Genomic DNA, 27,619 nt, shown 5'->3' with positions numbered 1-27,619 from the left:
GGCAGAGAATCAGCAACTTCCAATAATTCTAGGTGGTCGGGGTCGGGGAAAAGGCAAAAAAAAAAAAGAAAAAAAAAGAAAAAAAAAGGCAAAAAGTGGCCCATCATATATGGTTTTTGCAACATTAGGCTTCCCAGCAGAGAGTAGCGTTGTCTGGTGCATGTGCAGAAAGCAGTGGGGCCCTGCCAGACCTGCAGCTGGTCCCAGCACCCTCTCTTAACCCATTAGTGTATCAGCACAGCATCATATGCTGCTGTTAAGTGTCAGCATTATTGCAGAGCCTGGGAGGGAACACATGAAGATGTTTTGTTGAACAAGGTTACTAATAAAGGCCAAATACATTTAACAACAGTTTTGTTGCTTTTAAGTTTTCAAATAGTTGTTCTGCCCCTTCCTAGGGGGATGGTGGATTGCAGTGGGGTTTATTTACTTTATGTGATATCTGCATATCTCTGCCAAACAAGCATATGAAGAGTAAGTGACACTTGAAGCTGGCTGACGGGTAAACATCAACATTGACCTCTCAGTTTTGTCCCCTAAGGTCCAAAGGCAGAAACTTAACAAGACAATGGGAACCCTCCCATGGTTAAGCCACTCAAATCTAAACTGAAGTTGATTTATACTGAAATGGGAGTTTGACCATGTGGCTGATTAACTGTAATGACTCATAGCCAAAAAGGATGTGACTACAGGGTTCAGCAAAGCAAGACAGAGAGGCCCCTGAACAAGCAGTAACGCAACTAGCTGCAGAAGCAGGATTTTTACAACCACATTTGGTAGTGTAGTGCCAAAGCTTGATGAGGTAAAAGATTACTTTCATTGGCAAGTTCCAATAACTTAAAACTGAAAGACAGAACATGCTTGGCGATTAAACCAGTTTAGCATTGTGTGCCTTTGCACAAGTGGTGCTCTCCTGGATGGAGAGCAAATGCTCTGGCAAGAGGCCCGCAGTCCTCATGGAATGTAGACCCTTGTCCACAGGGAGAAATCCATGGTCAAATAGATTCTAATTGCTCAAGTTGGAGAAGTTCCCCATGATACCAAGAGCAGTGGGATCCAACTCAGCCATAAGCCAGCCACCTCTGCAGGGCCAGCCTCTGCTACAGCCAGTTTCCAAATCACCCATGATGTGAGGCTGAGCAGGAGGGATGTCAGCTCAGTGTGGGAGATGCTGGGGGCCTCAGTGCTGTTTCTTGTATTCTTTGGAGAATGCTTTTGTAAAAATTCCACTTCCATTCATCAGAAAACCATATTCCATTGGGGCAGCTATCTGCCTCAGACATCTGTCAAAATGAATTGACAGCCTTTAATTCAACTGTCTATAAAAGACACCTGTTGTGGTCCTAGAGGATTGGCTACTCATCCCCTAAGGGAAACACATTATGTCCTGGATAGGGAGTTCCATTCCCTGATCACTGTGTTCCTTATTTTCTTGGGAGTTTACTAATTCTCATAAAGGTTTTCTTTGGCTCTGCCAATCTAAAGAAGGCTGGTGGTTTTCTGCCTTATCTTTCACTACACTATTTCAGATTGCTTTACACGGTCATCGCTGCAGATGCTGTTAGTCTGTCCTAATTTCTTTGGGTCTTGGTTATGTAAATGTAAGTAAAGAACATGGGGTTTTTTTCCAAAAGGAAAGAAACACATCACATTGTGTTTACAATGCACAATCGATTATGGGCAGAGCATCATGCATTCTTGACCATGAAATTCCCTACAGAACAATCTTGTGCAGCACAGTGGGAATCCAGAAGCTAGTATATTACGTTTTAATAGATTTTTCAAAGTTTCTGGATGTGAGGGTGATCTTGAATATCCTAACTAAAATGTTGCAGCCTGTTTGAGTCTTCAAGTATAGTGGTCTCAATTGCCTTGCTAATGCTGGGCACTGTTATAAATTGTCTTTCATAATTTTAATATGAATGAAATTGCCTTGAAATTTTCAGTTTGCCATATGAAGCGTTCTAAAAACAGACAAACTGACACAGAGTTTGGCTGTGGGTACTGTAGACTATGCAGGGTTTTGATCGTAGTTTATCCAGGTACTCCAAAGAGCATAGACAGTGCAGAGCAGCCCATGGAAAGCCAGGTCATTCCAGACTGGAGCTGAGCTACACGTACCAAGTGACAGGCACAGAAAAAGCTCACGTGCCTTCCCGAGCCAGCACAGCTGAATGCTAAATTAAGCACTGTCAGTGCCCACTTCCTAGTTGTGCTTGTGGCTGGGGTGATATTAGGGGTGTTACATGCTCACACTCTTGACTCTGTAGCAGCCCTGATTCAGAACATCATCTTAATTCAAACTATGAGCTTAATTCCTGCTGAAGTCCATGATGAATTTGTGGGCAGAAGTGCTCTCTTGGACACTTAACAGAACTTTTTGGCCTTTTTCTTTTGTTCATATTATCAAATTTTTGCAACATATATATGAAAGACTGTATAGGTGCTAAAAAATATGTCCAAGTGTCTTAACTTGCACAACTGAAAATTTTCTGATGTATTCCCTTAGTTAAATTAACCAGGTCACATGGTCAGAAATTCATCAGCATTTCAACCAAACGCTGTTAAAGTGTAGACTTTGAAAGTATAAAGATTTGCATATACTGTGCCTTTCTGCTTCAGCTTTTCCATCAGTCCTCACAGAAAACATGACACATGCTGCTTCCAAATTGTTCCAGCTATGTTTATGTGTGTATACAAGCCTGAGACTTGTTTTACAGATCCGATCGGGTTTCTGACCTCCCACTTCCAAGTGGGAGCTGTTCTTGCTATTGTAATAAGACATGCAATGCTACTATATACTTCCTTTTATTATTAGACATGAGAAATGTTTACAGATCTGCTGAATTTCTTGGCCTGTGCATTGCTGTGCCTATATAAAGAGTGTAAAATTATTTGGAGCATGAAATTGGATGTTCTCTTAGCTTTGGCCTGAGGGCTTTCCCTGGGTCCCTATACTTTGAAAGGTGCATAAAATTATTTTCCTAAGTTCTTGTTTAGCATCTTTATCTAGTGTCTTTGATTTTACTTTTCTTGTCCAGACTGCTCGATTAATAGTTTTAAAATTAAAATTATAATAAAAAATGAAAACCAGAAAATGTTTATGAAATGCTAATGAAAACTGCTTGCCACATACAAAAGATGCAAGCATAGGCTGTTTATGTTTCTTTTGCCTTGAATTATTTAAAACGATACTGAAATTAGTCTTCAAATCCTGAGGAACATGAACTTTAGATTTTCACAGTTTCTTTGCTGGAATATGGGGCACCACCAATCTCTGTGAGCAAAGTGGAGTCCTTCTATTCTGAGCCATTATTTTAATCTCATGAAACATTCAGCATGCACTGTCTTTTAGAAAAGAACGGTCAGCGCAGGATTTAAAAGCAAAATCAGATGAACTGTTTTCCCCTCTGTTTGTGGTTATCAGATAGATTGTTAGTTAAAAGTTGGGGCTCACATCTCATATTTATTGTAATGCAAGTAGCAAACAGAGAAAGAGGGAAAAAAGCACACATTTAAAACGTAGATAACTGCCCAGAGTTGGCCACCAAAATTGATGATCTGATTTTCAAAAAAAAAAAAAAAAAAAAAAAAAAAAAAGGGGATTGAGAAATCACTTTCACTCAAAGTTTTTATTGAATTCAGGAGGAGCTGTGCATGCTCAGCTCCCTTCTGAAATCTCTTCATTGTTGCTTCTGGCATGACATGAAGTACAGGTCTGTTCTCAACAGAGCTGGCTCAGCTTCCCTGAAGGGGCAGATCCCAGGTTTTGCAATCCAGATTTTGAGACAGTGAGAGGCTTTTGCATGTGTGCGCGCAGCATTCTGGGGAGCTTGGGTTCTAGGAGTTTCTCTCTCTGCAGCCCTTAGACTGTTCCTGTTTATGCAATCAGGCGGATGTGAGCATATATTTTTTTTAATAGCACTTTCAGATCTCTTTTGTGCAAACTTCATAATTTTTATTGAATTTCTAATCGCAATATGCCAGTTTAGTAGGATAGTGCCATTATCTGCACTTTGCATGGGGTGTTGCAGAGGCACAGGGATGGAGAGTACGTCTGACCACTCACACAGCAGTAAAATGTGGAATCCCTGGATAGGACTTGGGGTCCCAACTTTCCTCATACTGGCTGAGTACAAGATGGATTTCAGGTTATATGTCAAATATAGGAAATTTTCATTAATTTAAATACTGGTAATTTCTGCTTTTCAATAAAAAAAAATAATGATTCCATATTAGTTTAGATAGCAAATAGATATAAATAATCCTTAACAGGCAGTTTTTCTATAATATATTGGTATGCTTCACTGAATGGATTACTTTTCAAATTATTTTTGCATGAATAGTGGTGGTAGAATCTGACCCTTATATGATGCTTCCTGCCAACATTTTGTGTGTATATTTGACTGTGTTTTAAATTCTACACTAAGAAGTATACAGCTGGTTTGGCTGTTGATCAGTAAATACTGTTTGTCACAATATTTTATGAACAACGAAAATGTTATTCTGTAGCATATTTGATGAATGATATTCAATTCTCATCATTTCTGGCCTGAATGTCTTAGAGGGGAAAAAAACCAGAAGCCAGGATAGTAACCAAGTAAAATCACTCTCCCTTGAAAGACAGAGTTTGCTGGCCCCGGAGGGGGAAAGAGCTGCCCAGCAGGCAGGGTTGGTACGGAACTGTTCTCCACCGAGCCGGGTGCGTTTTTTCTCTCTGTACTCTCTATCCTTTTAAGAAACAGAAGCTAGATGTCTATCAGCCAGTGCTGGTTAGGATCTTCTCTTCAGGCTGGAAGAAATCTGGGTCATAGGAGATGACTGAGACTAGCAGGATAGTTTAGAGCATTGCTGCTCGGAGATGGGAGGCTGGGACTTTGGCTCATGCAGCACGGGGACTGCTGACGGCCCTGTTAAGCTCAGAGCAAGAAGTTGTAGAAATACTAATGACAGATTGCTGGAAAACGAAATTTTCTATCTTTATTCTGATTTGTGCCTTTCTGCTGGAGTTAAGGATTTTGCAGAGGCTGGGACCATGCAGGCAGAGTAACTGAGCACAGTAAAACCCAGTGCTGCACACTGGAGGTACAGAGCGCTGCCATGTGCCTTACTCTGCTGGAGTAAAGCAGCTAGGTTTTTTCAGGCCTGAACAGCACACTCATCAGAGAATTCAATTAAACAACTGTGTTGTTCTTGTGAGCAGATAAAGTCAGATCCTCACTGACTCCACTGTGCTCGTCTGAACCGTGGGATGTGTTCTCACCAAAGGCAGAAGGTGACACCTCCCCACCTCCAGCCTTGGGCTCTGTAACAGGGATGCTTTAGTAGCAGCAAACGCCATTGCAGTCCTCAAAGCACCATTCCTGTGAGCCACTTGGCATCTCCTGCATGTGTGAGAAATTTTGTATTCAGGGCGCTACCTGAAATGTGTGATTTTTGCAGCAATACTGAATTAATGGGAGCTTTACCTTGGTGACGGGAAGAACTATCCTGTGGGAACAGTGCAGCTACCACCTGTGCGTTTACCTGTGTCACTGAACCAGAGGTATTCTCTGACTGCAACCTTGGAAAGACGTGTAGGGCTGTGGGCTGTCCCCAGCTCCTACTGCCGAGGGTCTCGATAGCCAGGTGCTGTCAGACTGTCAGAGCAGCCCCCAGGAACACGCCCTTGCAGCACTGTTGGGTGCTGCTCTGGTGGACTGGTGCTCTGTGGTTCATCACACTCTGGTCTTGCTGGCATGGGGCTATGTGCCACCACTGAGCCCTGCTTGCCCTGCTCTCAGCCCTTGGCCAAGGTGAAGCCATGGCACTCCTGTGGTACCTTTATATGTACTTCTCATTAAAAAAAACGTGCAATGCATAAAAAATCAAAGAATTGGTTTGTTAGGGGCTAACCGTTTGTGATGACAAGTGGATTTGTGAATTTACATGGTACTAGATTGCTTATTTGTAGCATGACAAGTGGATTTGTGAATTTACATGGTACTAGATTGCTTATTTGTAGCATAGACATTTTCTAGGAATTTGTGAATGCCTGTCTCAAGTTTTGTGGGTGGTTTGTTTTTTTGTTTGTTTAATCTTAATATTCCTTTTGGAACACTGGAAATGTTCGTTTCCTTTTCTCCATATTGTCTGACTGAAACCTTTCCAGGCATAAGTTGTCTTCTACAGCCTGCATAGAACATCACACCAAGCAGTTATGGTTGGGATTGAGGAATACTGATTTTTTTTCTGCATTATAAATATAATTAAATTAAGAGGAAGCAGCTTCATTTTGAAAATCAGGCTTCCATCTCAAACTCTTTACTGGCTTAGAATACAACATACATCTAAAGTTAAAAAAAATGAAAAAAATGAAAGAAAATGTTATGGTCTCTTTTCAGAGCCTATGCATTTTCTTTCCACTTTTGACTGTGCTTTGATCCTATTTTTTTAGGAAAGCGAAGTATGTGCAAATCCAGGTCATGTCAGTTGGAGACGCAGAAGTTCAGAGCACCTGAATATCAACTATTTACCTCTGTCATCTGCACTCCTCCCTCAGCTCCCCCACACCAGTTAGCTGGTTTTGGTTGGGTATTTAACATAGCAATGGATCAGAGAAAAATATTACTACAAAAAGGAAAAGCTCATAGACAGATGTAATTTCTTGAAAGAAATGTTTGTTTCTTTTTAAAAATCACTGGGTGCATCTTTTTGAAAATCACTGATTAGAGTCCCCACTGACATAATGCTCCCAGTAGGTACAGAGCTGTTGATCTAAGGACTTCATGCTAATAGATCTCTACCAAACAGAAGATATTTCAGATTTCAGCAGGCTTTATATTATCAGTGGCTATAATGCTGCTATTCATACAGTACTAGAATTTTTATGGTTTGATATTTGAGCTGATTAAAGATAGTTTAGAGAAGTATTTCCAAGCTGGTTTTGTTTGCAGAGCACAGGACCCATTTTCTATTGCTGACAAAATTCTGTAAAAAATAATGTGCCATCAAGAAGAGATCTGCAAAACCAGGTAATACTTTTATCTTGAAGGAACTCAGACGTAGATAGAGAAGCAAGTCAGATATTTAAGTAACGCATGGTCCAATGGTTGCCCCTACTTCACACCAATAGTCAGTCAGTTCTCAGCCCCAGCCTCCTTTTCTGGTCAAAACTCTTGAGAACTGAACTGCCTTCAGCTGTGCTCCATAGCTCCCCAGGAGTGACAGAGTGGGCAACTGCAAAAACATGAGGGATTGAGAGGACAATGTAATAGTTGTGTCTGCTTTCCTCCTTTTGCTTGCTGTAAACAGTATGGATTCAGCAAATCCAGAACCACCCTGTCGGTATCATCGAGCAGAGAAGTATGGTGTTAAGTGTTTCTTTCTGCTCATGGTAGATGTGGGAAAGGAAGATCAAGGAAGGTACAGCACGGCTAGGAAAGTCATAACTAAATTTAGGGACTGGCCCTTGATAACAGACAAGTTTAGCATGGTGTCAACATGAGTCTGGCTTTTGACTTTAGACATGCACGAATGCTGAAAATATACAGAAAACAAAGCAAACAGGAGTCTTTCTTTTGCACATAGCACAAAATTGCCAAGCAAATACCGGCAGATCTTCCATTCCTCGTGTATAGGTATTTATCAAGGACTGTGGAGAGTAGCCAGCATTTCACAGTTGAAGTCATTGTTACATCGGGGTTTGATACTCTCTCCTCTTGCAGACAATTCAAATGGTAACAAGTACTCCCTGCAAAGCAGCCTGGACACTATCCCAAAGATTGCCACCCCCCACTCTCACATTAATGAACCTGTACAACTAAAAATAATTACAAATGCAAATTTGGTGAAGAGGAATTTAATAGGGAAATTTCATGATTGCACTAGAGAAGTTGTGGTTTAGCACTGAGATAGGTCTGATTGCTTGAGCATGTGGGTGCTATGGTAACTCAGTTTCACCATTTGGAAGCACTTAAGCTCTAAACCACAGTATGCTGCACCCTCTTCCTTTTGAGTAGGGTTCTGTAGAAGAAAAACAGAAGTAAACAGCATGAGAGAAACCACAGAGCAGCAAAGGTGTCGTTAGCTGCAGTTGTACAAGTGGGTTACTGCAGTTAAAGTCCTATGAAGACTGAGGGTGTCATTTCAAGTGCAGTGCAATTGGTTGAAATGCCTTCCTTCTGCCTGCTACATACACCGTATTCCTGGATATTTTTTTTAAGTTTGCTAGAACCGTCTATGTGGCAAAAAGTATTTGAATTGCTGCTTTCAGTTTTTGTTCTACTTTGGGTTTATGGTTGTAAGAAATCCCAGATATCATTGGTAACAAATGTTGTTTCTATTACTTGAATATTTCTTGAGGGAAATTTCTGTTTCTCTCTGTGGTTCTTTTTTTTTCTGGAAAAATTAAACTCAAATTTATTTTGTGTAATCAGAAAATTCTTTTTTTTTTTAAATGGTCAGAAATACTTGATTTCATTTTAGATCAGTTGAGGAAAAAGTATTATTTCAGTATTTTTATTGTGCTTTTCTTCTTGTCCTTTCCTTAGAATAGGCTCTGTATGTTAGCAGAAGCTATCTTGGTATTAATTTTGTTTTAAATAATGACTGTTGACAAACTTTGATGTTTGTGCTTCCTTCTGTTTCCTGAGCCTGCAACATTGTATTCCTCCTTGTATCTGCCAGCTATAAGTTCTTAATTCCATCTCTTTCTTCTAACTGCTGCCCTTGTACTTAATTGCTGGTTAATTTGAATTTTTTACCTTCTTCAATACTGTCAATGCAGCTTAATGCTTATACTTGACTCTGAAATTAAGAAGGAGAGAGGCAACTCACATCCTGGAAGCTGGACAGCAAGGAGAGGGTCATAGATGTTAGGAACCATGAGCAAGCATTAATTTCAAAGGTTAATTTTCATTAAAAGAATAATGGCACCTCCTATTATATTTAGCTGCAGTGCAGGCCTGCACTTATTCCTGGGGTGCAGTTTGCAGGAAGCCTGCGCCTTCCACAGCGGAGTGCACGTCTGAGCACTGGAGATGTCTCAGGAATAAAAAAGCCTTTGGCTCCCCAGGTGTATACTTTAACTAAAGATTAAAGGTGGTGGGACAGAGTGACAGGCTCAGGCTCTTACACAACGATCGCAGTGTGTTAAGGAGCCACTATGGGAGCCAATCATTAATTAACTTGTGTAAAAAGAAATCTTTTGAGAAATTCAAGTGGAAACTGTTCTAATTATCACTTTGGAGAGTCAGAATGGATGTTACATCCTGATTCAAAAGGAAACAATGGGCATTTCTCAATCAAAAAGTTTTAGGATTTCTGTTACGTTAAAATTTACAGTTTCAACTTGTAATCCCTAATTTCCAGTGAAAATAAATATTCTAAATATTGCCTGTGGGAATAGATATTTTAATATTTACTTACCTTTGATTGTCAGCTACAGTAAATGTATAGCATGCCTATGATTACTGTAAGGCTGTGAAGATTTTGCCAATTAGGTTATGAATTACTTTGAAGTGATTTTGTAGCTGCATCTTCAATGACCATAAGCATAGGGTTTTTTTTTTAAGGACCCTCTGAAATGTCCCAGCTACCAGAGAAGTTTCTACATGTTAAACTCAAAGAGTTGACTCAAAACATGCAAAATTTCACGTATTTTTAATGTGAATTTATATGGCATTATTTTAATCAATTAAAAAAACCCAAACAAACAGTTTGTACAGAAACTGGGAACAGTTTTTTGTTGTTTTTTTTTTTTCTTCCCCAGAGCTAGTGATAAAGAATAAAGTGTAATTCTGCAGTCTGTGATTATGAAAGCACTTCAGCACACATGATCCTACCTATAAAATTTGAGGGGTCCTCTGTGGTATAGAATTACTGAGATGTTTAAGTGTTTGCTAGCCTATTCATAGATCTGCCCAGAATTATTTATAAAGTAGCAATGGATGCCTTTATTTCGTGTTTGCAGCAAAAAGAAGCAGTAACATCTCTGGCCCTGATGCTCATTTACTTTAAGGTCCCTTTAGCTGGTTCTGGCAGCACAAGGGAGCCTTAAAGTAGGTGTGAATTACATCCTATCCCACTTGAAGTTTAAAAATAAATCAAAGAAGGGCGGCTGGCAGCATTTTGTAAGGCTCCTTGCCTTACTCACCCTTCACCTCCCACCAGGAACTGTTCTTTTTTTTGCAATTTAGTATTGGCCTGTGGTGGAGCTGACTAATGTCTGTGCTGTTTGCTTGAAGACCCCCTCAAAGAGTTTTACTCCATCTGAGCAAGCAGACCACATCCTGTTGCTTTTGGTGCAGAGGTGAAGAGCCCTAACCTCGCTGAAGCAGTGCTGTTCGGCTGTAAAAAGAGGGAAGACAGAATCTGGACCTACACTAGCTGCTTTGTGTAATGTGGGGGTTGCTGGGGTCTGTCCAATATGCTGAAGGATGGAGAGATCCTGGGAAAAGAGCAGCAGCTCTGGAGAATCACTAAGCATTTTTCCTGGCAGAAACCCCTGTCTGCCAATGGTTTTGCAGACACGAGGCTGAGAGGAAGGATCGCTTCCTCTGCTCCCTCCCCAGGCCTGGCAAAGACACACAGAGTGCAGCTGGATGTTCAGAGACAGCTGGTATGGCATCACCCTAGATAAAACACCAAATGCACTATTAGCAGAAAGACATCCTCCTTTCCAGGCTTCTCTATGCTGCGTGCATCAAGGAATGCAACACTGCAGCGCTCCTGCGCTCAGCGGGGACAGCCTGAGCTGCTGGCGTGCAAGTGCCAGCCCTGGCCCAGCTCCGCAGGAAATACAGAACTGGGTCTATTTTACCCACTGTGCAACTTAAACAGCACAACTGAGCTAAAAGGCACATTTCTTGTCGTCAGCTAATGTATTTTTTCCTGTATAAACATGATAGTGCTTTTAGGCTCTTAACGCAGATTCAACAGTATGGATAAGCTGGAGCTCCCTTTAGTAACACATGTGCACAGGAACCGTGTGCTGGTACCTCCTTCTGCTCGAGAAGATCAGGCTCTGGACTTCTTTGGGACACAGTATTCTAGTTCTGAGTTGTCTTCTGTTGAGTCATTTGGTCCTGCCAAGAGGAAAACTTTTCCACTTTATTCTGTCTTTCCCGAAGGACAGCAGTGAGCTGTAACTTCTTACGCAGGTGCAAGCACAGCTCACTGCAGTGAGCGCCATCACTCCTGCATCGGCGACAGAGCAGCTCCCGCACCTCCAATGTGACCCATACAGCCTGCTGCTCTCAGGCTTTGAAGCGTTTGGCTCTTCTGTGACCTGGTTTCTTTCACAGTTTTTGCGTTTGCTGTTCTTGATGGACATTGAAAGGGTTCTTCAAAATACGGTAGTCCTGTGTTTCACTCCCAGGGCCTGAGTGTCTTTGAGCTTTCAGGAGCTCACCCATTTCAAGTGTATTACGCCGACAGCCCGTCATTCCCTCTCAAACCTTTTTTCCAGGCAGCAGCTGCACTGTCTGCCAGCTGGTAGCCAGAGAGCAAAGGGAACAGCAGTGATTAGCCGGGTCCCGCCTGCCCGCGGGGTGTGCTGGCTGGACCTTTTTGTAGGGCACCCGACTAAGGCCAGATCTGCTCAAACGTTACTGATGGGTTGCAAATCTTTTGGGTAAGTCAGCAGGAACCAACTGGTGGCCAAATCAAGAGAAGGGAAAGGGAAGCTTAGAAAAGTTCCTGCAGTAGTAGGAACTTTTTGTATACTTCAATCCTTCTGCTTGGGCTATCTGAGCCTATCATACACATACTATCTTAAAAATTCTTATCACTGGATGTAATTTAAGATTTGAGAAAAGGCTTGGGATAGTTCCTGTTTAAACCCAGAGCAACTTGCTTAGTTTTGTAATCTTCAGGCTTTCATACTGCATGGCATGTTTTCTGGGGGCTGGACATCCCTATTAAATGTTAATGATACTAGATTTCAGCTCTCAAAATTCCAGAGTTATCTTTTAGAGTATAAACATGAGCAGTGAGCAGACAGTTTTGACTTTGAGGTTAACTTTGGTAACCCAAGGTTAGCTGAGACATAATTGTTACCTGTGGGATGTATTGGGAAAAGTAAATTAAGTGCACCAATATGCCTATTAATATTGGAGTAACACAGTCGGGTGTGTTGGGATCCTCTGTTCCCCCTCCATTTATATGGGGCAATGTGTCTGCTTTGCTGTTTGGGAGGGGTTTGTAGTGTTCTAGTGCCACCTATTGAATTCTTCTCAACTGCATCCTGTTCCATTGCTGTAATAAATCATAAAATAAAATAGAATCATAGAAGAGCAGGAGACCTTTAAAATGCTTAGAAGGACATAAAACTGCCATGAAATTCTGTAAAAACTCCAGTACATATTTGGAGGGAAAAAAGGGCAAGCCTGGGAAAAAACCTCCTGTTTTAAGAAGTGATCTACTCTTGACGCTGGTCTGAGTAGGGCAGTTGGACTAGACGAACTCTTGAGGTCACTTCCAACCTCGAGTTCTATGATTGTGTGTAACATTTAGCATCTGTCACCGTGCGTGAGGTAATAAACCTCATGCTGTATTTAAGCTAGTAGCATTATTCCTAACTTTGCAAGAAAGAAGATGGGGAAAATGACTTTCACAGGAATCTTAAGGGAGTGAGTGAGGCAACGAGAAATTCAACACTGTGAGAGTCTTATGAACCCTCTTTTGCTTGTATCTTCATTCGGAAGAGGGAATCTTGAAGTATATATTTTTGTCTCCATCATGTTTGAATTAGAGATCAGTAAATAGCTTGAAAATTATTTCTACATGTTTCATTAATCTCTGATCAGAGTTTCATTTAGGACTTTCTCTGCAATTCCTTTTATTCTTCTCTTGGAAACAGTTGTTTAAGTGAAGGATGATCTGTATAGATGCTCACAGAAAATTAATTTTTGACTTAAGGTATGTTTAATGAGCTGAACCAAAGTAAGATTTGTGAAGGAGGGGGAATAATTGATTCTTCAGTTCATAAGCCAGTTGAAGAAAGAAAAATCATGTTATGGAACTTAGAGTGACCAGCTTTCAAACTTTGAGTTTAAAAAAACATGAAGATGCATGTAAAGTTGATTACTCGTGGCAAATATAAATGAATATACATGTTAGATTTTACAAGGTTCCTTGGCAGTCTAATGTATACAGTTAGATTAGACAATTGCTGTCAATAAATGTTCCAGTCCTTACTGTTAATTGCAGATGCTGGAGATACATCGATAATTCAAAATATTGTCTGCATTTTTCTTCTTGTCTGTAACATCTCTCAGGTTGGGAAGCTTCATCTGCCAATTCTGTAGCTCTAGAAAAGTAAATGTGGTTCTGTGTTTCAGGATATATAGACTAGAGTTGTTAACATTGTGGCTTCTAAGCCATTTATTCAGTTATTAAGTTATTCAGACTGTTGTCAGTCTACTACATTTTTTACAGATTATATTTTTACAATTAAGAACAGTTTTATTTTGACAGTTTCATATGATTTCAGAAAAACTATAGGCAGGCCCTTATCCTCACCTCATGGACAAGATTTTAGGCAACATCTCTCCCTACTTCTATAATGAATGAAGTAGGTAGCTCTGCATTACTAATTTTAGCTGAACTTCATTTTAGTTTCATTGATACTTTTTCTTTAAAATACCAGACTATTGGCTTTTTCCAAATTTTAATTTGTAGAAAGAGATCTTGAATAATGTACAGTCCACAACAAATTCAACTGTTCACTATAAAAGTATTTACAAGATTTTAGTTTTTGTTTACATTCATTTTTATATTATGGCTTATACACATTTCATGACACTTCTGAGCATAAAGAAATTGCTCACTCTCCACAGGTGACTGTCATCACTGGTTGTGTTTTATTAATGGTTATTGTTGGTCGTCTGAACTGTCTGTACGGGGTGCAGAATCCATGGTGGCTATTGAGCAGCCAACATGTGCTGCTGCTTGTTGGGTCGATAAGGAGAAAATCCTGGAGTCCCAGGAGATCTGCCCGTGTTGAGCTTCTGTGTCAGAGGTGAGATATGTGGGTTTGATGCTGGTACATGAACAGGGCAATAGAACACGTATCCTTTGTAAGTATTGCAGTTTTTCACATAAACCTGGATTTTTGCTTTAAAGTTTGAAGGAGTTTATTTTCAAAAGTGTAGAGCTACAACAGTTGTGAAGTACCACATAGGGAAGATGAAATAACAGAGAAATTATAAACAGTAAAGCAGTATCTGAAAAACACAAATGGCAAAGAACCCCAACAAAACAAAACAACCCCAAAATTCAGGAAAGTAGTAGAAAAAGGGAGAGAAAGGAAGACCCAGATGGGCAGATGACAGTTTGTGGACAGTCACAGCAAGGAGTTCCTGACCAAGTGGGTTTGTTCCTTGCTGAAAGCATATCGGGCTGTTAGAGAGAGATGTCTTGAGGGAATAGGCATACTTTTGGGATGATTTCAGGATTCTCATGTCAGAATGGAAGCTTCTAATCCTCAAAATGAGTAAAGAATATAGCGATGAGGACAAACTTATGGTTCCAGCCATTGCCTTCTATTTTTTGTCTCTAGCAACAGAAATTTTACATTACATAAACACAAAATGTTTTGGGTCAGGATTTCAAAGCAGAGTGTAAGAGTGAGGCTTGTTTTATAGTTGTGAAAAGTTCCTAGCTCCCAGCTCAAGTCAAGAGTTATTTCGTAACCTGAAGATAAGAGTTATTTGGAGAGATTCTTAAACATCAGCAAGATGGTCCAGGAAGGGTGCTGCCATTTATAAATTAATATTAGAGAAAGTAAATGACTTTCAGGAACGCTGAGGCTTGGCTTTGCAGCCCTTGTGTAGCGAGAATTATAGACAGATAGGATTTTTCGTGACAACAGAATTAGTGGTGATGTCTCTTCTTAGCAATAAAATTGGTCTTCGTTCAGGAAAACGTCACCTTCTATTTGTTGATACTACTTCTATACACTGCTCTGTGATGATGCAAAAGAATTTGAGGGTTTTAGCTTTTGGTATTGCAAAATACATTGATAAACATGAAAAATTTTAAGTATCCCCCAGTCAAATATGTTCTGAAAAGCATGGCTCACAGAAAGCCATACAAACCATTTCCCTTTGTCTACTCTAGATGAACTTCTCACCTTCATGCATTGCTCACTGATGATATCTTTTCCCTACTGTGCAGGAGGAGATGAAAATCTGGCAACTGCCAGCTCTCCCTCCCCTGTGTCACTTTCACCTGCACGCTCCACATCACTCTCACCTCCAGGCACTGCTGAAGGTAATGGTGAATTCAGGACCACCATATTGCTTCTTTTCTGTTTTAGCTGAACTGGCATCTACTTCTATCATACATTGGTTAACCACATCACTCTTAAAGCCATCTGGTGATGTGTGTTGACTGAGGTCAATTATATTCTAACAACATTTGTTAATGGGATGAGGACATATTTAGTTTTTTATTTTAATTAAATCAAAGGTGTGGATTTAAAACGTGTTTTTCGAAGAAAGCAATCAGAATTCAAGCTATAACAGGCTGCTGTTTTGAGTTCATGTTTTCCTTAGGGACACCCCTTCCTCCTGAGCTCTTAGATGAGAGTTTGATGCTGAGCTGTCACAGTGGCACTTTCCTGCAATTCATGCAGAGCTCCTCAGGCACCATAGCAGGATCTGATGACTGTGGGAAGAGGGATGTTCCTGGGTCAACAACATGAAACAAAATCACCTCAATCCGTCTGGGCTTTTTGCAAGTTGCACACCAATTCACCTCTTTCAGCTGTGTTTTCAAATACCTGAAGTCAGTGCATCTCTGACACCTTGCTAAAGGATGATCAAATCTCTTTGCCACAAAGGCATCCCAATCAAATCAGTGGGAATTTGGAATTAGTGGTCTTGCAGACCTAACTGCAAGCCAGGCTCTTGCAATAAAGCCAAGTGTATGTGTTGCACAGCCTGGGTAGGAATCAGAGAGCAACGTGAATGTGTTCTTTTTTGCCAGAGGCAGAAATATAATTCATCATTATCAAAGAATCATCATAGAATGGTTTGTGGGTTGGAAGGGACCTTAAAGATCATCTAGTTCCAACTCCCCTGCCATGGGCAGGGACACCTTCCACTAGACCAGGTTGCTCAAAGCCCCATCCAGCCTGGCCCTGAACACTTGCGGGGATGTGGCATCTGCAGCTGCTCTGGGCAACTTGTTCCAGTGTCTCACCACCCTCACAGTAAAGAATTTCTTCCTAATATTTTATATAAATCTACCCTCTTTTAGTTGAAAACCATTACCGCTTGTTCTATTGCTAAAAAATTCAGAGCAGCTGTTAGCCTTTCTGTTTGCAACGAGTTTCTCACTTTCATGCATTGCTCACCTGGTATTTTTTCCCCACTGTGCAGCAGGAGATGAAAATCTGGCAAACACCAGCTCTCCCTCCCTTATGTCACCTCCACCTGCACACTCCACATCACTCTCACCTGCAGGCACCGCTGAAGGTAACAGTGAATTCAGGACCACAGCGTTGCTGCTCATCTGTTTCAGTGAACTGGCAGCACCACAGCCCTCCTGGTGCTGTCTCCATCCCTCAGGCTGCACAGCATAGACTCCTGGCTCAAGGAAAAGTTATTTTTAATGTGGATACTATCAGTCCACATATCATGTATGGGGGTCTGATTGTTGCTACATGCCACTAAATATGAGTTCAGAATGTGTAATTCCCCGGGGAAAGCTCCACGGATGGTTAAGGGGAAGGAATGTTTCCGTCTATATTTTTGGCATATATGCTTGTGTTTAATTCCTTGAAGTTTAACTTACACTTTCTCTTTCTCTCTCTCTCTTTCTAAGGAGTTGAGTCAGCAACGACTACACCTGGTAAGCAACTTTTAATTTACATTACGGACCTGCATTGATTTTTTTTCTGATCATTTCTTCTCTCCTTTTCCTGTGTGCCATTATCTCACAGAGTGTGTATTGCCTTTTCATTCAGCCCAATGAAATGAAATACACTGTCTTAAGAGGCAGGAATATCGGACAAATCTGGTTTCGAGTCATGAATTTGAGTATATTTTAAACCACAACATTTAAAAAAGAGGTACAGTCAGTGCCAAAAAAGATTATACTTACTGGATGTTCAGCTGACCCCTGTTGGACCCCCCGGCACCTGGAGTGTTTGGTGTGCCTTTGCTGACTAAGGAGCTCACAGTGCCCCAGTACGAGAGCACCCCAGCCCAGTCCTGTGGTGTGTGCAGCTTTGTGTCCTTCCTTGACCAGGTAGCCTCCGAAGCCTTAACGAAACTGCTGTACCTCTCGCTACAGGTGTCTTTCCTGCAGACAGCACATACTTCTCCACGCATGCAGGCTCTGTCCCTGCCACGGGACTCAGCAACCCAGCACGCACCACTGCTGCCCTCACCACACGCGCTTCCATTGCCTCCGAGAATGCTTCATCAGGTTTGCCATCTTCCTTTAGACACCACTTGCTGCTCTCTGAACTGTAGGGGAAAGCTCAGCAGTTCAGCCTCAGGGTAGCCTTTCCCAGCTTATGGTTCATCAAATAGAAAAGGTATCTGCATTTGGTGTAGTGACAATACCAGAATTATTTCCAGAACCTGGTATCTGATGGCTAAGTCTAGTAGACATCACAATAGTATCAAAATTCCAGCTGCTGTCAACAATGCTGTTGCCAAAGCAAGAGCAGTAGGAATGGATCTAAAACAGAATACAGAAACCTGTCAGTGGTTTATAAGCAGGGAGAGAAATACTAAGATATAGTAAGTAATACAGTAAGCAAGGTATGTGATCTGGCCAGCGCACACTACTGGATGTTTTTTTCTGAAAAAGCACAAGCACTGTTCATTACTGCATTTTACTATAAGACTGTAGAAAAATGTTTAAGTTTTTCCCAGTTGACAATTATTAATGCCATTTTTATGTTGACTTCATCCTGGATTATGCCTAAATAATGACCAAAACTTTGTCCTCGTACATTGCAAAATTCCTTACTACGTGGTTTGCTCCCCCAAAATTTGTTTTCTAGCCAAATACTCATTTTCTGGTTTATTGGGTATGTTAACATGATTTTTATTTCAGCGCTCTTCTCTAAATTACAAAAAGCCCAGAAGAAAATAAAATAATGCAATAGTGTAAGACATTTCTGATGACACAGCCATATGAAATAATGAATTTTACTTTTAATGCTGATATGTTGTTTATTTCCTTACAGATGATTACAATTCAACATCTTTGCACAGCACCATCTCACCAGTCAGCATGCCAGCAAACACTGGGATCATCCCCACTCACACAATAGGTGACAAACTTGCACACAGTTATCGCAATTATGATGCTGCAAGCACAGAAAATGTGTTAGAATGAGGGAATTTGTTCTGAATTTCTCTTATCAAACTTAGGCATACAAATTAGGCATACAACTGCATTAAACTTAAGGGCTTTTTTTAGGAATCTTATTAATACTTTATGAGTGATATTAAAGATACCAGATTTGCTACTTGTCAAGCAAGTGAAAAATAGAAATTATTTCCACACAGTGCCATAGTAAGCAGGGGAAGTCTGTCAACTACTGTGTCAGTACTCCTTTTGATATTCACAGAAATTTGCCCAAGCAGCAAAACAGTATGAATACATCCAAGACCTGTGTGCTTCTCTGTTTTCTGGTGGCTCACCTTTTGTTTCACTTTGCATTAACATTTTCTTGGGATCTAATGTTGCAAATGTTTACGCATATTATTATTGCAATTGGGCTGTAAGGAATTACTCGGGTCAGTAAAATATATGTGTGTGCTTGGGCAAAGTACATCTAGGAGTTGGATTCTTACTGTCTTTGTAACTGCCCTTCAAGCAGCTGTAAGCTGCTGTCAGTTCTTTAACAAGCTGAGTTTAGCTTTTACTTGTGGGTCGTCTGCCCCTAACCGTCTTGGTAACTCTCCCCTGGCCCTTCTCAGTTTACCCTCTCAAGAGCACTACTCAGCCAGATGACCTCCAGTCTGGAAGGCTGCAAATCTAGGGCCTGTCTTCTATGAAAAAAATTAAATATCAGTCTCTTTTGGTAATACTTATACTATAGTATATTTTAAGCAATTGTTTTCAGGATGAAGTTCTTTACTCAAGCTTCCAGACAGATTTTCTAAAAACCAACTCTTAATTTCTTTTGGGCATTTCAGTGTAAAAATAGTTGTAAAATGATTTGTACTGTTGCATAAATCTCTTTCCAAAGGTAAGAGTAACTGTGCAAAAAGTAGGTAAATTTCGTTTCTTTAGTGACATTAGATACTGTTCAGTTAGCCTTTCCACGGCCTACGTATCCTGGGAAATTGCTACAGCTTATCATACTGCTATGAGAATGTGTGATTTTGGAATACTCTCGTGTAACTTTTTATGCAGAAATGTTATTAATAACCAGTTTGATTTGTAGTCAGTGATGTCATTGGAAAATGATGAAAGACACATGATCCCTAAAATAAATAGTTTAAAAATGAGGTTATGTGTAGTGGATGTTTTCTTCCCTTTTCAAATATGAGTGGAACACTAATACAATTACTTGTATTGAATTTAATGAATGAAGAGTCTTGGCCAGTATCAGCCACCCTCCTCCAATGCTCTGTGAAAAACAAAAGCCAAACCTGCTGAGCTACACCTTCATTTTGTTTTGTATTCTTTTCTTGTAGAGCCTCCCATAGTGACAACTGAAGAACCTTGTGGTAAGAACCAAACCCTTTCCTATTCCACAGTGCTGACATTTGACCAAATCAGTAAACTCAAATACAGAAAATTAATAAGGAAAACTGACCAGTTAGCATCTCAGGTTATTTTATAAACTGTCTTCCAGTTCTGGATGAGTAGGAATAAAGTTATAAACATTTGTGGTCTTCTCATCTTCATTTACAGTTCTGTTAAGTTGCCTTGCACTATGCTGTTGATATCATGGCTGCAGAAGAGATCTGCCTTCCTTCCACTAGGCACTCTCTAATTTTTCCCCATCATGCTGATAATCACATGCTGCAAACCGCAATTCATAACTAAAGTAAAACTAAAGTTTATGCATTGGTTTATCTCTCTTCAGAATTAGAGACCTCTCCTTTCTAATTGTCAGGACAAACTATAGCCATTATTTACTAGATGGTTGTGAAATGCTTTGAATAAGAAAATTTGAAATCTCTGTTCAAGCAAATGATTCAATGTGACAAAACAAAGTATTCCATTTTGAAATAGCATTTGAAATTAAAGCAAATCTGGTTCTGGAATTCTCATCTTTTTAATTCTTTAGCTTTCCTACATAGAGAATTATTTTAAAGGGTGTTTTCCTAAGGGAATTTTCTGTTTTGACTGAACAACTGTTTAAAGTAAAAAATAAAAATAAAGAATATGGAGCAGTTAATTTTGCTGCATTTTTTGATTCTTAAAACATATATGGCACTAGGGGTGCGATAAAACATTTAATGGGTCTTAAAATTTGGCATAAAATCATTGTTTGCTCTTTTTTTATTTTAGATATGAAGTACATTATAACACGTGTAGAAGATGACAAGAACATGGCTAAAGTTACACTGAAAAATCTCAGAAAAAACAGAGAATATGTTATTTTGGGGTATAAGAACTTTCGTGTGGATTCCAGTACTTATACAGTAAAACTTCAGAGATGCATGAGATATACAGTTAGAGTTAAAAATTGTGCAGACGAATATCTTATTGTTCCACCTGGTAGGTATAGAAGGGTAGAAGGGTTTTAGTAGTTCCTTTCCCTCTCCCCTCTCCACTCTCCTTTTCTTTCCCTTTTTTCTCTTTCCCTTTTCTCTTTTCCTTTTCTACATACAGCAATTTATCTTTCCTGGATTACTTAGTCTGTCTATTGTTGTCTTTTTTCAAAGACTCAGAAGATTTTCATACTTTGTGCTTGGTTTGCAAGATATTTTGAAGCTGCATCTTAAAACCTCTCAGTATTTTCTTAAAGGAGGGTGTAAAAAAATATAATTTTCTTGTTGTAAAGGAGAAAAGGGAAGTTTAACTAAATTAGCAATATACAGCATGGTTAGCAATAGCAAGACCAGCCAGCACTTGAAAGCTACTATTTATACTGGACATTTTGTTCACTAAAGAGATTGTTGGATTAAAAGTTTTATTTATTATTTTAATACCAGCAGTGTCTTTAGGTTTGTAAAAAAAGCTTTGTAGGCTTTTTCAATTTTTACTTTCCATCCCTTCTTAAATTCTTTGTATGTTATTCTGTGCCAATTGTATCTTCATATTGTAGAACAAGTCCACAAACGTAAAAGAAAAAATTGCTGTTTAAAGAATCAATATAGCCAATGTCACAGTCACATATAATATTAAACCTTTTCAGAGAGCAGCAATAATGCTTTCAAAGTTGAGAATGAAACCAGCACATCTGCAAAGTTATGTTGGGAAAACTCTGCCTGTGCTAATGTGACTGTTAGCTGCAAAGGTAAGACACCTCTAAGGTATTTAAAAAAGTTTTTAAAAATTTATTTCTTTATTTTAAAAAGCAATGTTGATCTTGTCTTTTAATGAGAGACTGGCAGATTTAAATTAATTGTACAAGTTTGAGGGAAAGGCTGCTCAGAATTTCTGGGATCACCAGGCTGGGGACTACGGTCCCCAGGCACTGCAGGTCTGGGGAAAGTTCAAACCCAGAGAGCTCGTGAGCTTACCAGCTTCACAAACTGCAGACTTCTGGAGATTTTGAGGTTCCGCTTGATGGTCTGAAGGGGAGCTGAGAGACTGGGAATCCTGCAGTCTGTGGGTCTGCTGTGAGCTGATCCCTTGCAGACTAGCGGGCAGCTGGCTTTGCAGGCTCCTGCATGGTGAGAGTCCAGGTTTGCTGCCCTTTGAGCCGGCCAGCCTGAAGATCTGCTTGCTGAAAGGCGCCTAGTGTGGTGGGGAAGATATGGATTCTGGATGTCCTTATGTGTCCCAGAAAAAATGTTTGATAAATGCTTGGGGCTGGGGATTGCATGTTTTAGGGAGCTGAAGAGTTAAGAAGCCACACCAGGGTTCTGCCAGACTCCCATGAAATGTTTTGATTTTGGTGGGAAAACTGTTTTCTTAGAAAGTCAAATCATATGAGCTTTACTGATGAAAATTAAAGATCTATGCAAACTAAGTTAGTATAAAAGAACTTAAACCCTAGTGTTTGGATTACATTGAATGCTTTTCTGTTTGGAATACTATCCATGATAGTTTGTTACAAATTGTATTAAATAAATATGGTAGAGAAAATCCTAGTTAAAATGGTACCATGTACTTTTGGAATTGTGAAAAATATTGATAAAGCTCTTTTTTTTTGTCTACAGGTTTATCAGACATTACAGAACTAAATCAAAATTGTACAGAGCTGGATGGTTTATTACCCAACCATCAGTACAGCTGCGCTGGTACCATACAATTTTTTGGAAAGAATGTTGCCAGCCAAACCTTCAACATAACAACAGATTATGGTGGTAAGTGTAATGCTTATTTTTCCTTTATGTTTCACTTCTTTCTGGAAACCGCTACTATGAATCCCACGATCTCTGTTTCCTGGGGTTGAACATACATGTTGAGCAGCATGCCCAGCTACTCCCAGGTTCTTGTCCAGCTCTTCCCGCCTTGTCTCCTGCCCTTGTGGTTGTTCTTTGGCTGCAGGCACAGTCTGCCTTTCCCTCTCCAGCCTCAGTCCCAGTCTTCCAGTCTGATGCCTTCCTCTCCTTCTCTCAGAGATGGTGATTTTTTTTTTGAGGGTGAGAACATAGCCAAATGTAAGGAACTGTGAATGAAAAAAAAAAAACAAAACAAAACCAGACCTAAAAGTGCAGGCTTTGTCAAAAACAAACGCTAAGTTCTTGATTTGAAAAATACGTGATAGCATAATTGCAAATAATGTCTCCAGATAAAATGATGTGTTCTTCCAAAGCATCATCCTTGGAAGTAGCTTAGGTTTTTTTTCTGAAGTAAAAAGGAAATCAACCTAGATCAAGTAACCTGCAAATAAAAATGCAGGTCAGACATTTAAAGTTTTTTTTTTTAAAATTATAAAGAAATCAAACCAATATATAACATTTGGAAATGTTGGACAATTTTAGTAATATAGGGTATTGATGTATTCACCTTGTCCTGAATTAATTTAATTTTTGAAATTGCTCTAATATGATGCTGTCCTGGTTTCAGGTGGGACGGAGTTAAGTTCTTAGGACCTAGTGGAGCCTGTGCTGTGGCTTTGATGTGATTTGATGTGAGACTTTTCAGCTCCTCAGGCCTGAGGCCAAACCAGGGGGGCCTGGGGGGGCACAAGGAACGGGGGAGGGGACACAGCCAGGCCAGCTGACCAGACCAGAGGCATTCCATACATTCCATACCATGGGACATGCTGGTCAGGGGGGTGGCGAGCAGTTGAGTTGTGCGCTGTGTGTTCCTTTCTTCCTTTCCCTCTGGATTGTATTCTTTCCCTCCTGCTTTTTATTATAACTGTTATTGTCATTGTTATTATTGTTCTTTCATTTTTATTATATTTCAATTATTAAATTGTTCTTATCTCAACCCTCAAGTTTTATATTCCTTTCCAACTCCCCTCCCTGTCCCTCTGGAGTGAGCAAGTGGCTGTGTGGTACTTAATTACCAGCCGGGATTAAACCACGACAGGTGCTTTTACATATACTCAGTTTATACTTATGTGTAATTTCTTTGAACAAAAGAAACTAAGAAAAATATTACATTGCTATATTGCTTTAGTATCCAATGAAATTTCATTTAATTAAAGTAGGTAAAAAGAGGAATATTTTGCATTTTCTTTCAAACATTTACTACTCTCCCCATTATTTTTCTTTTACAACAGCTCCAGAAGCACCAGAGAACCTTACAGTAGTTTGTGATGCCAGAAGTGCAACAGTTACATGGAAGAAACCTAGTGACACTTCAAAGGGTCCTATACATGGCTATATTGTGATATGCAATGATGTAGGTAAGTATATACTCCGTCAGTATTGAGTGATTCATTGCATGTTTTAATATTTACAGACCACCAAGTATGGTGCATTGTCAAACCGTATTGGAATCTCTTCAAATTGTGCATACAATATTTTTTTTTTTGGGGGGGGGGGGGGGGTACAAATGTTCAGATTTCTTTCCTTGGAGGTTGTTCCAGTTGAACCATGTGGTTATTCAGTTTAGCATTTCAGGACACAATTCTGTCACCCTTCAGTTCTCATGCTTCTTGTATTAAGTTATGACAAGATCATCAGTTGCCCAATCAGTTTGTAGCATGGTGTGCTCTCGTCTCAAGAAATGCTACTGTAGCTGGTTAATATATTCTCTGAGAAGACAGGGACCTACCTTCTGAGTATGTAAAAGTCAGGGGTCCTAAGTATGGCAGTGAGAATATGCATGTTTAGACAGATAATGCCAGGTGGTTGTCTTCTACTAAATGGTGACTCCTTTCAGATGTTTTAGGCCACCTTACATTTAGGTGGGTAAGTTTGTATCCATTATACTGGGACTATGTTTTCCAAGTGTGTGATCTTTTCTTCTAAACAAGGACTTGAAAATGATGTTTTGAAAATGAATAGCCTAATACATGATTCTAAGGCATTTATGTCAGCTTTAAGCTACTCCTGGGTTAATTAATCCTTTCTGTTCACATACTGCACGTTCTGTAAACCTGGACTGCCACGGTAACCGAAGGCTGTCATGCTCCTGTGCCCCCATATGCAAATCATCTCCCATTCTCCATGCCCCACATTTGACCCCTGCTAAGAAGGGTGGCAGCCCCATGCACCAGCTTCTGTGGCTGGTCTGGTTTGGCCAGCGTAGGAGGCTGCGTTTGTGTGCCAGGGTGCGGGGAGGTGATGTCTGGGGCAGCCCAAAGGCAGCACAGAGCAGCCGTTGCTCTCCAGTTCCCCAGAGCAAAGCCCCCCCCCCAGCTGCAGTGTGGGCAATAGCTTCGCTCATGTTGCTTCTGGTGCAGTTCCTTTCTGTCCTGCTTGCCCTTACCAAAAGCGCACATCTCTCTCTCTCATCGTGCCAGAATAGAGTTGCCCAGTGCTCGGTGCCTTTTGACATCTGCCTCCTAACCCTTTCCCAGGCTGAACACAGAAGAAAGTGTCAGCCTCTCTTTTTATGTTAGTTTTCAATTACAGCTATGTAAATGACATCCTGAGAAAGTAAAAAACCAAAACAGAACAAACCCTCAACTTTCTATCTTTTTGATTGGGGAATATATTTCTTTCTCTTCCGGAGCCTTCACTTAGCCTTAGTAAGGAAGACAAACCAAATAAGTATAAGGTAATCAAAACAGATGGTGGCTTCAGGTAGCTCTGATGAAGTGTAAAACTTACTGTGCTCCTAATATCAATGTCATTAATTTAATTAATTAATTTTATTTTTCATTTTTTCTTAAAGAGAAAGAACTTGACAACATGACTAACTTTATTTGCCAAAAATTAGAACCTTATAGCTTAGGTTCTGTATCTGTGACTCCATATACAAACAGCAAATACAGTAATAATGGAAGAATTATGGGAAAACCTGGAAGATGTAGCTTTAGAACAAAATCAGCAGGTAAGTCTCCTGTTTGCTAACTGTTATGCTGATACTAATGCAGGGAATATGTACCTTCTATTGTACTTCATTGTATTTCATACATGTTATTACTATTAGCCAAGAAACTGATTAACGTTAAAAGAATTTTATTGACATTCATATCATTAGTGTTTCTTTTTTCATTACTTAATGTTAATCTATTTGTAATTATGCATTTCATGTTAGTATTCTTGTTATATATACTAGATTTTCTTTTAAAAAATCTGCATTAATTTGAAATTCTTGATAAAATTTTAGGAAGCATTATGTCTCAATCTAAAAAAAAAGATTCAAATTAAACAAAAAGAATGAAAAACTTTCATTTTTTTTTTGTTTGTGGCATGAAAGCTACAAGGATGTGCAGAATGTGCTGTCTGTTCTGTCGTTGCCTGTTTGCTCAAAGCAGACCTGCATTATCCAGCCTGCACCGACAGTGATGCCTGTACCAGGTTTTGGGCAGTTCGGGTATGCCCGTACACAGTCGGCTTCTAAGATTCCACATTAGGTTAAAGCCAAATGTATGCCAACCTGTGTGCTGTCAGAAAGGTCTCTGCACCTTTTTGGGGCTGTACTTTCAAAAGCTTACCCTTCTGGTCCCGGTGTTTTGTTTGCCACACGTGTTCAATTAATAGAACTAGAAGAAAAGCTGACCCCCTCTCCCCAAAACTACCACACTGCAGATATTTTCCTGATAGAGACAGATACTGAAAAAGTCTTTTAGACAGCCCTAATCTGAGCATAATCATTTCTCTCTATGATAATCTATTTTGAGCATGTTATGTTTTGTAGCCCCCACTTTCTGAGGACCACTCATATTTTAATAACTTAGGTGTAGATTCCAGTCCACAATATAAATTTATAGCTCTGGAAAACAACATTGGTTCCCTAATTTTTTGAGGAAAATAGCAAGTTGCTTGTCTTCATGAATTAATGGTATTTATTAAACCCTCTCCAACTGTTACGAGAGTAGATAACATGATCAAGAACATAATGGAAGAGTTTTATGGCTTCTTGAACAAGAGACTGTATCAGTAGAGCACAACTCCTTAGAAGGAGAGAACACCCTACATTTTATAAGAAGTTTTCTCATCTTCAACAAACACATTGCTCCCGGAAATATTCACTCTCTCCTTGTCACAGCTCTCTCAGTAATATGCTGAATAGGAATCTAACGAATCTGTCATGTGGATAAAAATGAGCAGATATGTTATAACCACACAGCCAAGCCAAATATCCTGCCACGCCCCACGCAGGACATTCAATCTGCTCATAAAGCCTCACACATCTTAGCTCTTCATCAGAAGGAAAAAGCAACTGCCTTTTTTTTTTTGTGTGTGGGTGGGTTTTTTTGTTTGGTTGGGGTTTTTTTTTTTTGTTTCTTTGGGGTTTTTTTTGGTTTTTTTTAATATGCTAGCTTGCAAATGGAAGTGATTTTGAGGAATATTTCCACGGTGGTGTTCTACTGAAATGTGGCTAATGGAGCTGCCTTATGCAGAAGTTTATTTACTTGATGAAAGGTTTTATAAGCTCTCAATGAGAGGTCCCTTGGGCTGTGCCCCCAGTCTGAAACCCATTTTCTACAAGGTACAAAATTAGAGTTGGAAATTACAGATTAGATTTAACAGATTCCTTGTCATTAAAAAGTTAAAAGTTAGGCCAGCTTTAAGGTAATGTGAGACTTTAAGCAAAAGGATGCTATTCCAAATACTAAAATATAATAGTAACTCCTGGTAGAAAATTTCATTTACAGAAGTTTTGAGACATAGACTCACACAGAATACTGTTTATTCCCATCTTGTCTGTTGTCCCATGTTCCTCAAATGAGAAACTCATGTCAGTCGCAACAGACTTGCCATCATATTATCTTTGCAGCCTGACTGTCAGAAAAGCTCTGAATATCCCAGCCTTTTCAGTTCCACTTCACAACTTTTCCATTCAGATAAAACTATGGTTAACTCAAAATTGATTTTATTTATCTGGTTAAATTGGGACTGAAATGTTTAAGGAAGAAAATGAAATTGTTAAGAGTGAAGATAACAAATAGACATGAAGACATACAGCTGTT

The 27,619-nt window shown here is 39.8% G+C and overlaps 1 protein-coding gene across 10 annotated transcripts in view; it reads left to right on the top strand.

Moving 5' to 3' along the window:
• Positions 1-27,619, top strand: part of PTPRC (protein tyrosine phosphatase receptor type C) — a 69,591-nt gene that overhangs the window by 22,685 nt on the left and 19,287 nt on the right. The window contains exons 3-13 of one of the 10 annotated variants that reach the window (XM_040610742.1): positions 15,160-15,255; positions 16,368-16,463; positions 16,813-16,839; positions 17,284-17,418; positions 18,191-18,277; positions 19,653-19,685; positions 20,476-20,685; positions 21,326-21,427; positions 22,296-22,442; positions 23,813-23,938; positions 25,375-25,533. In XM_040610742.1, the coding sequence (XP_040466676.1) occupies positions 15,160-15,255; positions 16,368-16,463; positions 16,813-16,839; positions 17,284-17,418; positions 18,191-18,277; positions 19,653-19,685; positions 20,476-20,685; positions 21,326-21,427; positions 22,296-22,442; positions 23,813-23,938; positions 25,375-25,533 (1,218 nt within the window). The remainder of the gene's footprint in view (positions 1-15,159; positions 15,256-16,367; positions 16,464-16,812; positions 16,840-17,283; positions 17,419-18,190; positions 18,278-19,652; positions 19,686-20,475; positions 20,686-21,325; positions 21,428-22,295; positions 22,443-23,812; positions 23,939-25,374; positions 25,534-27,619) is intronic. The other 9 variants (XM_040610743.1, XM_040610744.1, XM_040610745.1 and 6 more) reach the window with 9 other exon arrangements.

The sequence above is a fragment of the Falco naumanni genome, chromosome 11 (genome assembly GCF_017639655.2).
Source record: "Falco naumanni isolate bFalNau1 chromosome 11, bFalNau1.pat, whole genome shotgun sequence".
Classification (NCBI taxonomy): Eukaryota; Metazoa; Chordata; class Aves; order Falconiformes; family Falconidae; genus Falco; species Falco naumanni.
This window is presented reverse-complemented; position numbering and strand designations above follow the sequence as displayed.